Here is a 17,132-nt window from a genome sequence, read left to right on the forward strand (position 1 = left end):
AGTCAACAAAATACTTTCTACTGACCTCAGCATCTTCTTGCTGTTGCTTGACTACAGATGGGTCCACTCCAGGTCCCTCCAGTTCTCCAATGAGCTCCTGAGTATCTTTAATAGCAGCTGCAAGAGCCACGTGACTACACCACAACTTTGCGGCTAGTTTCATTACATCCAACAATTTGGCCTCCCTCTCCCCAGTCAAGGTCTGGATGTCTTCCCAAATGAGGACCATTTGGTCTAGTTTATCTTGAACAGCTAAACAACAGAGGAACTAGATTACGACCTTGGCAAACGATTCTTGGCCAAAAATCTCTCTACAGTTCTACAGCAGAAACATACGGGTATCTTTTAAAATTTAGAATGTAAAATTGTTTCTTTACAGGACGACTCATAACCTTAAGTGGAAACAACCACCATAACCTTAAAAAATAAAACAAAGGTCATATCCACGATGAATTATTTTAAACAAATACTTTGCTTTTATACATCTTCTCCAGCTTCTCCAGGAGAACACAGTCCCCAGATCAGTGGTCATCAGAAATGAACATTTTTATATGCTGCAGCTTGCTGCATTTCCACTACGTGAAACTTTCCTCCATCTATTATTACCTTTAGCAGATATATCCTTATCGGCTCCTTCTGAGCGAGCAATCATTTCCTTCCCTCTCTGTTTAAGCGTCTCATACACCGGCTGAAGTTTTTCCAGATCCACTGACACGTTCTTATCTTCACTGATTTGCTCTTTAATCTTCTCAACCTCTGCTGAGATTGAAGGTGGCTGCCTCAGACGTTCAGCTGTGCCTTTCAGACTCTCAAGAGTCAAATCTGTCTTGTCATGAAACTGGTAGGGTGGTAAAGGACAGAAAGAAGTGGCAGAGAAATTAGGAAAAAAAAAACCAACTGAAAAATGGCATTTGAAATTGTCTTGGAAAAATGTACTTTAAAATTAACATATTTAACATCTCTAGCCAACAGACGTATGTGCCGCTTGCAATACTGCCCTTCGTGGTTCTTCCCCTCTCTCAATATCTACATTACAAAAATGACCTTGCAAAATGGTACTTCCTCTCAGATTGAAGAATTTTACTATGAAGTCCGGTTTCAGTCCTGAGACGTTCCATCTGAAGATACTATACATAGAGCAGAATCTACTTGCCTTTATTCCTGTGTCATTCATACAGTAGGTTGTACCTTATTTTGGAGAGCCATGACTCGTTGGCTCTTTCATGAGCCATTTCATCATTTTAGCAAGCTGTTTACCTGAGTAGTAAATACATACTTTTTCATATCAGGACCAATACACTGGCATATAACCACTGGTTAAGATTCGATATGTATGGTCATTCAAAAAGACGTCTGCTAGTGCCCAGGTGACGCTTGTTACTGCAGTAAAGGAACGTTACTTTCTGCAACTAAAAGCACACAACAGCCTGTGTTATGTTGACCCACAGTTGACCGAGCCCAGGGAGGTGTCCAGAAACTCAATTACAGCTCTGTAACATGGTTCACCCTTTGGTATAGGTCCAAAGATAGCCTTTACTATATGCTTTTGGATCCCTAGAGAATCCTAAAAACACCTCACCACCGTGCCCCTTTCAATTTACAGAAATTAGTAAACCTTGGGTGCATTTAACAATCCCTCCGGGATCTACAAAAAGCACTCTTGACTACACTTGGGAAAGGTGCCAGAAAGAGCACAGCAAAACAAGATTGCCTGATGGGAACAAATAGCTACATCCTTTCTATGCAAAGGAATACAGGCAATGCGAATGGAATGACTTTTTCCCACCACACAACCCACTTCAAATCAGACACTGTGACCAACGTTACGGACTCAGTGTTTTTGTTAGAAGTGCGAATATCATACGAGACAGCAAAATGTGTTCTGGAAGATAAGTAGCCTTCCCACCTTCCGGACTTCTGGAAAACTGATTGCAGCAACAAAACCTTACAAAAGTGGTAAAGACGGAAATTAAATTGGCACTATTCAGGTCTAATTTTAGGAGAGATATATATTAAATTTTAAAATTGTTGGCACATTCAGTGGGCTTCCTTGTACTCGTATTTCAATGAATGAGACGAGGTGTTTTAGAACTTAAAAGGAAGAAAATGCAAGTCATTACAACCTCTCATTCTGGCTCCATAGGTTATGGGGTGCCTTTGATACGTAGTGCTGCCACATATTCCACTTGGATAGAAAAACCTTCCCCTGGGCTCAGCTCCAGCAACTGAGGCCCAGTTTTGTCCATCTTACCTATATGAGGCTTGTGCTCAGCCATCAGCCCACGCAGTTGCTATAACAAACAAAACGACTTATCAGTTTCTTATGCTTGCACCACCACATTACAGCTGTCCACACTTCCAACACATCCAGCTGGCGAGAAATGCCAAACACCCTTCATCCTAATGTCAAGCGCAAATACTATCAAACAAAGGTAGTGATTGCTCTGCCAGCGATGGCTCCCATTCCAACAGAGAGCTACCCAGGCTTTAAACACCACAATTAGAGACGCACTGGAAAGGTCCATGCAATACCCTCGTAGGACAGATGATTGATTACAGGCAAAATAGAAGATGCTAACTATGCATATGATCTTGGCAACAGACACTCCCCATATCTAGTACCTATAATGACAGAAATGGCAACAGTATTCCAGGCATGTGCATAACGCCACTGCATATATACTTTGCATGGTGGTATTTGTCACCTGCCTCAAACCCTTCCGTTGAAGAACATCACAGAAAGAGGTACTGGCATTGCAAGAATACGAATTCAAATGATCCTTGCTTTAAGAAGAGGGAAGTAGCACAAGGAAGAGTCAGAGAAATCAGTGAAAAGGAGAAAAGGACAAGGAAGACCGATTAGGAGAGACTATCAACCTAGTTTAGCAGCCTCCTCTCTGGCCACAAGACCCCTCTGTCTTCACAACAGCGCTATTTCTTAATTGACACAAAGTTTAGCAAGTAATTAATAAGTAAATTAAATCTGATCTCAGCTGTCTACTCCCTCTCATCATCCACCCCCTAAGTAAGTCAAAACCGTGCATAAAACTTGTGGTAGTGAAAGGTCACAAGGTGCCTTCCAACTTGCCGAAGGATCTGGGTTTTGTTTACTTGCACCCGTAGATCTGACAAAAGGGAAAGGTTTCTTGTGGGAGTAGCCCCATCCTTCCCTCCGCTTTTATTTATTTCCTCAGCTCATTCCTCCCTTTTCAGGAAAATCCCACTCTCTTGTCAGGCACTGTCCCTCCTGGTGCTGTGAACTCCACGCCTTTCTACCCTATAGCCCCTGTGCAGGACCATGAGAGGCACATGCTCTGTTCCGCTCAGCTCAGACTTTGTTTAAGTTAATGAAGGCACAGAAAAGGGCCTGTGTCAGTCTCAGTGTAAATACATCCTCTTGTCTTCAACTAAGGTTCTTCCCTTAAAAAGACATCCTGATACTGGCTCGCTTACTTGCTCCTCCCCAGAAGAGGAGAGGTTGAGAAGATTGACAAGACGGTGACCATGACTCTCAGCAGCCCTCTGAGGGCAAAACAGCAATGAAAACACAAATCCCCCTGACTCTAGCTCTTACCCAGAATGTAACTCCTTGTACACCTTGTAGCAAGAAAAATAATGTTGATTAGCGGAGAAGAGGCAAAGGTGAAACTAAGAGCAGCCTGAAATTTTTTAGAAAATGATTTTGTGTGGTTTATTTCTGTGCACAAAGAGATGATTTGACACAAGGCCCACAAGAGTGCACATTTCTGGGTCCAAACCTTACGCTAGTGCTCTGCCCACGGCTTAGTTCAAACCAAACTGACTGTGTGCGACTCACACAGAACCGACTCTATGAATTCCATGACTGGGAATAAAGACAGGCATCAGTAAATACATCAGAACAGAAAGGTAAGTGAATACAGAAAACGGTTTTCCATTCACATTCAGAACCTTTTTTTTTTTTTGAATAGAACAATAAATTATTTGATCTTGTCCACGATCTTGAAACATCCCTGAAAAAATGGTGGAGGTTTGTCTGCGTGTTCTGCATGCTTCTGGATGCTAGACTGTGGCTAGGAGGGAATGTGCTTAGTTATCTCTCAAAGGGAGACAAAAGAAGTGCCTAAGTAAGGGTCAGCGTAACTCTTCAGAGCTTTGGCTGTTTAAATGTTGACCTGAACTTCTACAGAAACGGTAAAACGCTTGCGCTTTTCTTCTCTTCTAGTTCCTGCGTGGGTACAGGGAAGAAGGCAGCAGACATACACATTAGCTAAACCCCCTTCTTATTGCCAGCCGTAAAGGCGCCTCTCGGCTGGGAGCCCGAGAAGGACCCCGTGATACAATTCTTGCTCCTTTATGTGCCACCCTAAGGCGATTCACATATGCATTGTCACAGTCTAGGAAACTGAGGAGAAATAACTGGACTCCAGACGATCCAACGTGAATCAACAGAAGCCGTTTATTAAGCACAGATCATCATCTTTTATACCCTGCGTTGTAGCCGTACACACAACTCGCTTATTTCTGATTAGCTAGTTACACTGTCCACGCGCGGTGCATGCAGTTCATTCACACATCAGATTGGTTACAAGAATTCGCATAGTAAATTGTTTAGTCATTAGCACAACATGTTTCCTGCCTTCTCAGTTCCCGTTTTTCCCATGTACTAATTCCATCTTCTACCACCTGTTTTGCCCTTAATCTAATCTCTCACAGTAGGGAGGCTGGCTCACATGACCGTTTTCTCTCAGATCCCGTCCCTCCCCAGTGCGGTCCCGCGTCTTCTCCCTGGACCCCAACCTGCGCCCGAACCCCAAACCCATCCTGGTCACCATCACGGTGCGGGGCCCTGTGGGGCTGGGGCAGGTCTATGGGGTGACCCTAGGGGTGAATGTCACTCTTGTGATTTCACCGCTGCTTGTGTAGCTTTTGGGCAAGGAGCAGGCATATGGCTTGTGTGGCCGCTTCTGATGCCGTTAAAATAATATTTGGTCCCCACCCCAACATGGCTTTTTGGAATAACCGTCATCATCAGAAGCCTGTACGCGACACGCACACACGTGTGTGACAGTGGGACTCCTGAGCACGCAGCAGCAGCAGCAGGAGGGTGTGAGGTCATGGTCACTGTAACCCCTGAGCACACGGTGGTGGCAGCAGGAGGGACGTGAGGTCACTGTCGGTACCACTCATGAGCACACGGCAGCAGAAGTAGGAGAGTGTGAGGTCACCGTCAGTATAACCCATGAACACACAGCTTTGGCAGTAGGAAGGATGTGAGGTCACGTCACCGATGTCACCCCGTGCCCGTGGGGCTCGGTGCAGAGCGGCCATGTGCATGACAGGGGCATGACGGGGGCTGGGAGCTGCCTGTCCCCGTGTCTGCGAGGCCGAAGGAGCAGCCCCTGCGGCCCTGGCTGGAGCAGTCGGGGTGGGGGTGGCTCGGGGGCACCCCAGGGATGTGCCTGGGCACGGTGCCAGGAGGAAACCACAGACTTCCTGCCCGGGCGCTGCGGGGGCAGCGGGGGGAGCGCGTCGAGGCCACGTGGGCTGTGGTTTGTGCCCCTGCAGGCTCCAGCTCCCGCTCCGCCCGTGGGGAATAACGGCCCCTGGGTGACACACTGAGAGTCAGGGACACGTCTGAGCCTCTGGGCTTCCCGTCTGCTGCCAGGGCAGGGACATGATCCAGCTGCGGCTCCTGCGAGGGACTCACTGTGGGGCCCTGCAGGGAGGGACGGACAAGCCAACACTCCTGGGATGGAGCCCTTGCCCTGGATGAAGACCTCTCCCAGCTGCTGCTCCCAGCACAGTGAGGTCCGTAGCAGGGGCAGGGGCTGTTTCCTCCCCATCCTGACACAGACCCTGGTGCAGTCCCCGCTCCATGGTCACCGCAGCTTGGGGGCAGCTGGACACTTGCCTCATGGCTTCTTGGATGAGCCCAGCGCAGGAGATGCTCAATGCTTCCAGGCCCACAGCAGGGTGCAAGGGGTGACTAACCAAGTTGCCCTGCACACCCAGCTTGTCCCATGATGATCTGCCACCACAGCGACCATGACACCGGCAGCGGGACATATATGTCCCTCATATATGGTCATGAACGGCGCTGGAGAAGTTCATTGGCGGGCTGGGCTGTGTCGGAGGGGAGATAGCTCCCGATAACGTCTAAAAAGGTGCTGCTGCTTCGATTGGCTCCTTACGCAGCTGGGTCGGCATCTGCAGAGATATATCACCCTCCCATCATCGACGTCCCCCTGAGTCCCCAGGGGCTGTGACAGGGAGTGGGGAAGAGCAGGGCTGTGCCAGCAGGGCAGGAGGCTCAGGATGGGAATGGAGGGACTCCTGTCCCCTCGGGTGCTGTGGCTGCTCCTCTGGGTGCAGCTCTGCAGAGGTAAGTGCCGGGTCCCTTTTCCCACAGCCCAGGGCCATCGGGTGTACCAGTGGGGTCATCAAGAGCCCTTTGGGAAGAGGGTTTCTTTCCAAGTGCCACTGAGATGAGGGTCAGAAGGAGCTCAAGTCCATGGACCCTGTGCCTTTGCCTGTGTCCATGTGGGTGGGAGAGGGTGTCTCCATGATGCTGTTAAGGGGTGCTGGGCTGGGGAGGAGCAGGTGCCCTGCGCACGGCCTGGCGATACAGGTTTTGGGTGGGCATGGGCAGGGGCCCTTTGAGGTGGGAGGAGGTGCTGAGGGCTGTGGGACAGAAAATGGCCGGGCGGGTCTGGAGTTAGCACCCCCAGCCTGCACAGCCCATGGGGAGTGGGGGGACGCCCACACATCCCCAGGGAGAGCCTGGAGGGGAGAGGGCTCCCATCCTGGTGCCTGTGACAGGCAGGGAGGACCCCAGAGCTGCACTCTGGGACTCGGCGCTCTCCTGACCAGTCCCATCTTGGTGGTTGAAGGGGCTGCGGAGGTGAGACTGGAGGATGGCAGCGGACGCTGTGCTGGGAGAGTGGAGTAAAACACCAGGGCCAGTGGGGGACCGTGTGTGATGACTCCTGGGACACGAATGATGCTGCAGTGGTTTGTAAGCAGCTGGGCTGTGGGTCCGCTGTCAAAGCTCCTGCTGAAGCACACTTTGGGCCAGGATCTGTCCCCGTTTGGATGGATGACGTTGAGTGTCACGGCACAGAGTCGGCCCTGTCTGACTGTAGACACAATGGATGGGGTCAAAGCAACTGTGATCATGGTGAGGATGCTGGGGTGACATGCTCAGGTAAGGAGCCAATCTCTTCCCCACCTTTGGGACTGGGACAGGAGAAGGGACCTGGCTGTGCCCTCAGGGAGCAATGAACGGCTGCCAGGGCAGGGTCCTGTGTTGCTGGTCACACTGCCAAGCTGGGACTCTCATTGCTGGTGTCCCTGGTCCCTGAGGAAAGACCAGTGGGGTTCCACCCACCGCCGGGCCCCAAGATGGTTCATCCCACCGTCGGTTGGTGCCTGGGGCTGGGAGATGAATCCCCCTCAATGCCCCGCATTTTTTGTTGATTCTCATCTTTCTTCTCCAATTCAGCCAGCACCTGTCTGGCATTGCTGAGGGCCAGGTTCCCCTGTGCCAGAGGCACCGAGAGCTGCTCACGCGGCCACCCACAGCCCCAGAGAAGGGTGCAGAGTGGCCAGTGGCTTTTGGGTTGTGCCTTCTGGCAGACACAAGTCCCTCAACCAAAGCAAAGGGGCCGTTCAAAGGGAAAAAGCCCTGTCCTTGGGCAGAGGAGCAGGATGTGCCTGGTATATCTGTGCCATCAGCACCCATTGGGAGCTGCTGGGAGGGCCGTGGGGCTCTTTGCCTGTGGCCACCTTGCAGGGCAGGTGGGACATGGGTATGTAACTGCCAGAGGGCTGTGGGAACTCACAGGGTTCTTTGGTTACTCCAGGATTTGTCCAGCTGGTTGGAGGGGACAACCCCTGCTCAGGACGAGTGGAGATCCATGACGGGAGCCAGTGGAAAACTGTCTGTGACTCCGACTTTGGTCCCAAAGCTGCCGACGTGGTCTGCAGAGAGTTGCAGTGTGGCACAGCCCTGTCTGGTCCCGGGGCAGCTCACTTTGGAGAAGGGGCTGGTCCCACGTGGGACAGAGAGCTGCAGTGTGTGGGGAATGAATCCCTTCTCAGCTCCTGCCCCACGGGGTCCCCCAGGGACCGGCCCTGCCCCCACGCGAATGCTGCCGGTGTCACCTGCACACGTAAGGACTCAGGGCAGGGTGTTACCACCGGGGGTGTGCCGATGATGAGGGAGCAGGGACGGGACTGTGCTGTGCTGGGTGTGAGGACAGAAGGGGTGATCACAGAACCATAGGATGGTTTGGGTTGGAAGGGACCTTTCAATGTCATCTAGTCCAACTTGCCTGCAACCAGCAGGGACCTCTTCAACTAGATCAGGTTGCTCAGAGCCCCGTTAGACCTGACCTTGAATGTTTGTCTGCAGCCCTAAAAGGGTGCAGAAGGAGGAGAAAGGCAGGGTGTCCGTTTGCCCTCTACTCCACCACCCAAGGCAGCAAAAGCACAAGTCTGCCCTGTCTCATCCTTCTCTGTCCCGAGTTCACAGGGTTCAGGCTGGTGAACGGCAGCACGGCGTGTGAGGGGAGGGTGGAGGTCCATGTGCAGGGGACCTGGGGCACCCTCTGTGCCTCCCGCTGGGACCTCCTGGACGCCCACGTTCTCTGCCGTCACCTCAACTGCGGGTTTGCTGAGTCCATTCCTAAAGGAGGGCATTTTGGGAGAGGAACCGGCCCTGTCTGGAGAGACTCCTTCCACTGTGACGGGACTGAAGCCCACCTGGGAGAGTGCCCAGTGACTGCCCTGGGGGCCTCGCCATGCTCCCATGAGAACAACGCTGCTGTCATTTGCTCAGGTGAGTGCAGGAAAACACTCGGTTACTCTGTTTTCCTCTTAAATGCTCCCAAAGCAGGGGACCCTGTGGCAGTGCAAGGCTCTGGCTCAGAAGGTCCCCACAGAGGGCTGGCAGCAGGCAGGTGAGCTCCAAGGCCCTCCTGCAAGGGTGCCAGAGCCTGGAGACATGCTGCAGGCTGCCGGGCTCCCCGATGCCGCCAAGGGCTGGGGCATGGCTGCTCTCCCCAGGCCCAGCTCGCTTCGCATCCCTGCGGCTGGTGGGTGGAGGAAGCCCGTGCGACGGGCGAGTGGAGATCTTCCAGCACGGGAGGTGGGGCAGAGTCCTGGATGAGCAGTGGGACGTGCAGGAGGCCAGCGTGGTGTGCCGGCAGCTGCAGTGCGGAGAGGCAGAGGCAGCCTACAACCCCCCGAAGGCTCAGAGAGGGACGGGTCCCGTGGGGCTGCGCGGGGTGCGGTGTGCAGGGCACGAGGCCAACCTGACCCTCTGCAACACCTCCCTGCCTGAGAGTGCGCTGGAAGCAGGGATTGCCGAGGACGTGGGGGTCGTTTGCCGGGGTGAGTGGCGCTGCACGGCCCCCCCAGGCTCTGGGCTGGGTGGGCAGCCGGCCCTTGACGGCAGCCGGGGTTTCCTCCTGCTACAGGGAGCCGTCAGGTGCGGCTGGTGAACGGGCCTGGGCGCTGCGCTGGGAGAGTGGAGAGCTACTACCAGGGCAGCTGGGGGAGCGTCTGCGATGACGGCTGGGACCTGTCTGATGCTGCCGTCGTTTGCCGCCAGCTGGGCTGCGGAGGGGCGCTGGAGGCGGTTGGCTCCGCTCGCTTCAGGGAAGGCTCCGCTCAGATCTGGCTGGAGAGTGTGAACTGCTCCGGGGCCGAAGCTGCTCTCTGGGACTGCCCGGCAGGGTCCTGGGGGCAGCACGGCTGCGGGCACAAAGAGGACGCAGGAGTCGTCTGCTCAAGTGTGTGCCGGGAGCTGTGGTGGGAGCCCAGCGCCCAGGCAGGCCGGGACGAGGGGAGAGCCGGACACGGCCGAGGCTGTTCCTGGCCAGCTCTGAGCCCCTGACAAAGGCCATTGTGGGGACACCCATGCACAGGTGCCCTCAGTCCCACCGGGGGTCCCTGGGGCGCTCCGCTGTCCCTGACGGGCAGCAGGGAGGGCAGGGGTGTCTGTCCATCAGGGACATTTCTCTGTCCGTGGGTGCAAGGGGGACTTGCTGGACGTGCCTTTGCCTGTCTGAGGGCCTGGCGGGTGCAGGGGTGTCCCTGCTCCCCCAGCCCCAGCCCAGCCTGTTCCCCCTCGCTGCCTTTCCTCCCAGAGTTCATGGCCCTGAGGCTGGAGAACGGCACCAACTGCTCCGGGCGCCTGCAGGTTTTCTACAATGGGACGTGGGGGAGCGTTTGCTCCAACTCCATGACTCCTGAAACTGTGTCGCTGGCATGCAAGGAGCTGGGCTGCGGGGACAGAGGGTCCCTGGAAACACAACGGCCCCACGGCAGGCTGTCTGGCACGGCCTGGCTGGATCGTGTGGAGTGTGGGGAGAGAAACAGCTCCTTCTGGCAGTGTCCCTCCGCTCCCTGGCACCCGCAGTCATGCGACGACCTGCGAGATGAGACCCACATCACCTGCAAGGGTAATTCTGAGCTAGCCGGGCACCAGCATCCCCTGCGATCCTGCTCCTGGCTGGGCATGGACAAATTCCTGGGCCTGCAGGGGCCTTTCATTTCCAAGCCAGACGCTTCTGCTGCTGGTACCAAAAATGGGACTTCCTCTCCTGGAGCCCCACACATTCACCAGCGGTTGCCAGCCGGGCTCCCAGCTTCGCCTGGTTGAGGCAGAGGTTTCTCGAGGCAAGGTCCCAGAAGGGAACAGCCAGGGCTCTGAGGAGTGTCCCTTCCATGGACACCCTCCTGCTGCTCTGTGACCCAGGGTCCCTTTGGGGCCGAGCAGTCAGGGTCCCCCACATTGCCGAGTGTGTGTCCCCTGAAGGACCGGGGTTCAACTGCTGCCATGGGTGGGTGGCACGAGCTGAGCTGAGCCCCGCTCTCTGCTGCACGCCCCCCCTGCAGCAGCCCCTTCACCACAGCGTTTCCCTCTGCAGGGAGTCAGCCAGAAACGCCCCCGGCCCCAATGGCTGCGTGCCCCAGCACCCCGAGCTGCACAGGCAGCTGCTCCTCTGCATGCCCCTCTCGCCTGGCAGGGCTCTGCCTGCTGTCCCGCGGCCCTGGGAGCTCTCTGCCTTCTCCAGACAGGGAGAAGATTCGTGCCGTGGGAGGGGAGAAGGGGTGCTCTGGCCGAGTGGAGGTGTGGCACCGCGGCTCCTGGGGGACGGTGTGTGACGACTCTTGGGACATGCGGGATGCCGAGGTGGCATGCAGGCAGCTGGGCTGTGGCCCTGCGGTGTCTGCCCTGGCCGAGGCTGCATTTGGGGAGGGGAGCGGCCCCATCTGGCTGGAGCAGGTGGAGTGCCGGGGGACAGAGCCATCTCTGCAGGACTGCTGGGCCTGGCCTGGGGACAGCAGTGCCTGCCGCCATAAGGAGGACGCGGCCGTGAACTGCTCAGGTGAGCGGCAGGGCTGGGACACCTCACAGGGAGCCCTTTTCCCCATTGGCTGCCATCACGGCTCCAGAGCTCCTGAGCGCAAGGCCATCCCTGCAGAGCAGGAGAGCCTTTTGCCGAGTGGGCAGCAGCTTCGGTGGGGCTCGATGTCCTCCAGCTTCTGCCCGCAGGGCCCTGCAGCCCCCAGGGGCACCTCCCGGGCTGCCGGCTCTGTCCCTGCTCTGGGCCCTGCGCTCCTTCCTGGCCATGCTCACCAGTCGTGCAGGAGGGGCGATTTGGGTGGGATGTGGCAGTGATGTCTGCACATGCACACGTGCGCACACACACACGGTGTGTCAGAGAGGAGGCTCCCTGGTACCTGCACGCCCACCCTCTCAGCCCAGCTCTCCTTCTCCTCCTCTGCAGATGCACCCAGGACGGCAGCACCAACCCCCCCAGCAGGTAACCCGTCCTCCCCACCAGCGCCGGGTCTTCTTGGGGCCAGGCTGTGACCCACAGCCGGAGGGAAGGGGCTCCTTGCTGGGCTGTGAAACTCCCAGGAGGAGGCACCGGGGTAGCGGTGGGGCGGGAGGCTGGGGAGGGCTGTCATTCACCCACTCAGGTGGGAGCTTCCCCATCCCTCATCCCCTGAAACCCGGTATGTAATGGGGGTCAGGACTGGGGTGTGCCGGCCCCTCACCTCTCCCAGGCCTGGTGCTGCCCTTTCTGTGTTCCTGCCATGCAGATCCCACGCGGGGCCGTCTGACCGTCAGCAGGAGAGTCTCATTGCCCATCATCATGTGCATCATCCTGAAAGCCGTTCTCTGCCTGTTCCTGGCCCTCCTGGCCGGGCAAGTGCGAAGCGCCAGGGCTGGGCGCAGAGGTGGGTCCCTTCCCAGGGGAAGATGCCTGCTGGCAAGGCCAGGGGTGCCGTGGGGTGTCAGTGAGCGGGAGAGGCAGAGCTGGGGGACAAGAGTGCGTGCTCTCTGCGGGATCCCATCCCCTCTCTGACCATCCCTGGGCCAGCCCTGCCTCTGTCCACGGGCTCTGAGAGAGCTCAGGAGCCCTTCCCCGAGGCCATGTACGAGGAGATCGGTTCCAGCCCAGCATGGCAGAAGCAGGCAAGGTTCAGCGGCTCAGGTTGGTGTGCGTCCCTCATTGAGGACACATCTACAGTGCTCTTTCCCCTGGCTGCCACCCAGGGTTGACCCCTGCAGCCCCCTAACCCATGGTTCGTGCAGTTGTGGGGCTGTTGGATCTGTGTGGGGAGCACCCATGTCCTGGGCCCAGGAGAGAAGCTTTCTCCCCACCTGCTCTGCGCGTCCCATTTGGGGACAGCCCCTCTCTGCCTGCCCCTGCACCCTGGGGGACACCTGAGGGGTGAGGGAAGGGGCTGTCCCAGGGCAGCTCTGGCAGGCCCTTGGAGATGGGCTTTGTCCCAGGGCAGCAGGGTGAGTCCTGAGCCCTCGCCCCCGTGCAGCCGTGGCTCTGTGGGTCCCACGTCCCCAGCAGCACTGAGCACAAGCTGGGTCAGCAGAGCGCACTCCCCTAACACCCGCTGGGCCTCTCTCCAGGCTCCTATTCAGAGGGGTCCCTGAGCAAGCTGCAGCCCTACCCCGGGGACAGCGAGGAGGAGGATGGTCTGGGGTCAGCACCAGCTAATGGGGGCAGGAAGGGGTGGACCTCTCCTCCCTGCAGACATGTGATGGACAGCAGTGTCACTGAGCGTCATGCTCGGAGCTGGGAGGACGGGCGGGATCTCCTGTGGGGCTGCAAACACCGACGTCGGAGCCCCACGTCCCTGCACATCCTCCCATCCTCTGCTCTGCAGAACGCATCTTCTCACTGTCACCAGCTCTCCTCTCCTTTCAGATGTCCCTGTCCTGCCTGGAGGTGACCCAGCTGATGGCTATGATGATGCCAGGGAGGTTTCTGACCCTGGGGAGGATCCTTCCCCTGGGCAGGAAGACTGGGAAATGCCCAGGGTGGCAGAGGAAGGATCCGGACCCACGGATACCCCTGGAGGTGAGAGGGAAAGAAAGAGCTGCTGGTTCCTGGGGTGGCATCCCCGGTGCTGGATAATTCGCTGTCACAACGAGAGCCCAATGTGCTGGGGTGGGGGAACCTGCCCCAGGAGTTTTTCCTTTGGGGGACCGTGGGCGGGAGAGGGAGCTGAACGTCTCAAGACTGGTGAGGAGAAGGGAGGAAGGTGACGTACAGCCCAGGAGAGGCACCCCATGGGGTGAACATGCAGTGGCCTGCCTTGCTTCTTGCAGGGCCAAACCTGCTCTCCCAGAGAGGTGCTGGTGCCCCCGGAGCTAAGGGGGATGGCTGGTCCCTGTCCCCAGAGAGCACGGGCTATGACGATGCTGAAGGGGTGCCTGTGGCACATCCCCCTGAGGACACAGAGGCTGTGACACCGGAGCTCAGTGCACAACAGTCCCTGAGCCCCGGGCCAGGAGAGCCCGTCCCTGCAGTGCAGCTGGGGGCAGCCAGGAGGGAGGAGAGGTCTGTGCAGCTGGGAGAGCCGTGAGCACCAGGGAACCCTCTCCCTTTTCCCACGGGCAGCAGAAACTGCCAGGGGTTTCCTCAATTTTGATTCCCCTGTTTTTACACAGGGGCCCCCATATCGGTTCTTATTAAAAGCCTTTGAGCCAGAGCTGTACTTGCCTGCCCAGGTGCTTTAGTGTCTCCCCAAGGGTGGCTGGAGGAAACCAGAGCCCAAAGACATGGCGGTGGGGAGGGGGCACGTCTTGGGTGGGTGTGTGGTGCAGGGCAGTGAGCCCTCAGGTCCAGCACAGCTGCCCGCCTCTCTCCTGAGAGGGGGCTCCAAAGAGGCAGCGCACACAGCCCTCCTCACCCCACAGCCAGACCCTGGCTGGGCAGGGCAGGCCCACAGTGCCTGCAGAGGACCAGAGGCTCCAGCTCCAGCCTTTCCATCATTTATCAACAATCTTGGTCAACAGGGGAGGTACCAGATGACTGGAGGGTGGCTAATGTGACGCCCATCTACAAGAAGGGTCAGAAGGAGTGTTGTGCGAAAAGGGGCCAAGCGGTTTTGGCAGAAGATAAACCCCCTTGCGTTCTAACACTCCTCACCGAGGTGGGAGGCCAGGTGCGGCTAGGTTTAAGTTCTGAGTGATGCCCAATTCAGCACTATCAGCCCAATCACTTTTAATATGTATTAAACTATTACGATTTGGATACACTAATAGTGGACTGCACCTTCAGTCTAGTCGTGCTCCTGAACTAGCACGGCCTCTCTCAAGTTTTGGTCGCGTTCAGTGAGAAAGCGAAACAACTAGCTACTTAAATAGTGCAGTTTATTTAAACAACAGATATACAGGTTCTTTAGGATTGCCAGTGATAAATACACTGTCTACAAAGCACGTGCAAATAAAGATATTGTTAAGTATACAAAGGTGCGACAAAATTATAAACGATACAGCCTGGCTATAAATGTAGGGTAGAGATTCTCTAGAGAAATTTCTAAGTCCCGAGAAAGCACTCGGTGTAATCGCAGTCTTACCCAAAGGCGTCCCTATGGGGGGAAGGAAAGGCTCAGCCCGTCAACTGATCCCGGAAATCAGCGGTGGAATTCTTCGCAATGGTGTCTTCCCTGACATCCCCTCTCTTTTGGGCTATTTTTATACTATTTTTTTATCTTCAAAGTGGAGTTTGAGTGACTTTAGTCATACGTACTTTTATTATGATTAGTGTATTCAAGGAGGAGTGTTCACACCTCGGGGGTGGGTAGCCTCCGGGATGGAGGTGTGTTTTGGTACATTGTGGTGAGCAAATTTCGCACAAAGGACAGCATTTCATCAACATTTGACGAAATGTTGGCTTGGGTAGTGCGTAGGCCGCTTATCTGTTCTGTAGTACCATCTCGTCCCCATATCTGCTATTCGTCACAAGGAAAGGCCACAGAACAAGCGCGTTCCGTTCCATCCCTCGTGTAGTTTCACAAACAACATGAGACAGGGAATCACAGATGTGGCATTCTTCGTGTGCTAGCTGTGGCTGTATTCTACCTCAGAAGCCTCTTGATTTTATGACTTTCCTTAATGTGTGAACAATGCTGTATTTTTGTATTCTTGGCCAATTTAGTAATTATTCCAGAAGGAGGATCCGGGGAACTACAGGCCTGTCAGCCTGACCTCGGTACCAGGAAAGATCATGGAGAGGATCACCCTGAGTCAGCTCTCATGGCAAGCGCAGGGCAGCCAAGGGATCAGGGCCAGCCAGCAGGGGTTTAGGAAGGGGAGGTCCTGCTTAACCAACCTGATCTCTCTCTATGACCATGTCACCCGCCTTCTGGATGCCGGGAAGGCTGTGGACGTTGTCTATCTGGACTTTGGCAAGGCCTTTGACACCGTCCCCCACAGCCTTCTCCTGGAGAAGCTGGTGAATCCTGGCATAGACAAGTGTACTCTTCGCTGGGTAAAAACCTGGCTGGATGGCCGTGCCCAGAGAGTTGTGATTAATGGGGTGAAATCCTCTTGGCGGCCGGTCACCAGTGGTGTCCCTCGGGGCTCAGTTTTGGGGCCAGTTTTGTTTAATATCTTTATCAATGATGTGGATGAGGGGATTGAGCGCACCCTCAGTAAGTTTGCAGATGACACCAAACTGGGTGGGAGTGTTGATCTGCTGGAGGGTAGGAAGGCTCTCCAGAGGGCCCTGGACAGGCTGGATCGATGGGCCAAGGCCAACTGTGTGAGGTTTAATAAGGCCAAGTGCTGGGTCCTGCATTTCGGTCACAACAACCCCAAGCAACGCTACAGGCTTGGGGAAGAGTGGCTGGAAAGCTGCCCGTCAGAAAAGGACCTGGGGGTGCTGGTGGACGGCCAGCTTCACATGAGCCAGCAGTGTGCCCAGGTGGCCAAGAAGGCCAACAGCATTCTGGCTTGTATCAGGAATAGCGTGGCCAGCAGGAGCAGGGAAGTGATGGTGCCTCTGTACTTGGCACTGGTGAGGCCTCACCTCGAGTGCTGTGTTCAGTTCTGGGCCCCTCTGTACAAGAGGGACATTGAGGTGCTGGAGCGTGTCCAGAGGAGAGCGACCAGGCTGGTGAGGGGTCTGGAGACCAGGGCATATGAGGAGAGGCTGAGGGAGCTGGGCATGTTTAGCTTGGAGAAGAGGAGGCTGAGGGGAGACCTCATTGCCCTCTACAACTCCCTGAAAGGAGGGTGTAGAGAAGTCGGTGTTGGCCTCTTCTCCCAGGTGAATAATGACAGGACCAGAGGAAATGGTCTGAAGCTGCGGCAGGGGAGGTTTAGGTTACATATTAGGAAGAATGACTTTACTGACAGAGTGGTCAGGCACTGGAACAGCCTGCCCAGGGAGGGGGTTGAGTCACCATCCCCAGAGGTATTTAAGGAACGTCTAGAAATTCTGCTCAGGACAGCGTGTGACTAAACAATACCGATGGCCATGCACTCCGGTGGGTAATCCTCAGCGTGGCTTTGTCAGCTGTCCTGGGCACATCAGAGGTCTCACTGCAACACCCCCCCGGGGGAAGGATGCTGCCATTCAGGCCGCAGCTCCAGGGAGTGCCTCTCCCTGAGACTATGGGTCCAGTGGCCTCTGCTCTGGGAACTGAAGACAAGGTGCAGGAGGCACCTGAGGAGGGGAACAGACTCTGCACCATTGAGCATGACAAAGAGGAGAGGAACTGGGTCGTTCAGAGACCCCGCAGAGGACACATCCCGATCCTGTGGAGCAGGGAAGGAGGCCCAGCTGGAGACCACCCCAAAGCAGCCCTGAGTGGAGAGTCCT

At 55.8% G+C, this 17,132-nt stretch overlaps 1 protein-coding gene across 1 annotated transcript in view; it reads left to right on the forward strand.

Annotated features, from left to right (window-relative positions):
• Positions 1-6,303: 6,303 nt before the first annotated feature.
• The window catches only part of LOC134509181 (deleted in malignant brain tumors 1 protein-like), a 263,003-nt gene continuing 252,174 nt past the window's right edge, over positions 6,304-17,132 (forward strand). Inside the window, exons 1-2 of the mRNA XM_063321665.1 lie at positions 6,304-6,364; positions 9,462-9,776. Coding sequence (XP_063177735.1) covers positions 6,304-6,364; positions 9,462-9,776 — 376 coding nt within the window. The remainder of the gene's footprint in view (positions 6,365-9,461; positions 9,777-17,132) is intronic.

This window comes from Chroicocephalus ridibundus, unplaced genomic scaffold (genome assembly GCF_963924245.1).
Source record: "Chroicocephalus ridibundus unplaced genomic scaffold, bChrRid1.1 SCAFFOLD_94, whole genome shotgun sequence".
Classification (NCBI taxonomy): domain Eukaryota; kingdom Metazoa; phylum Chordata; class Aves; order Charadriiformes; family Laridae; genus Chroicocephalus; species Chroicocephalus ridibundus.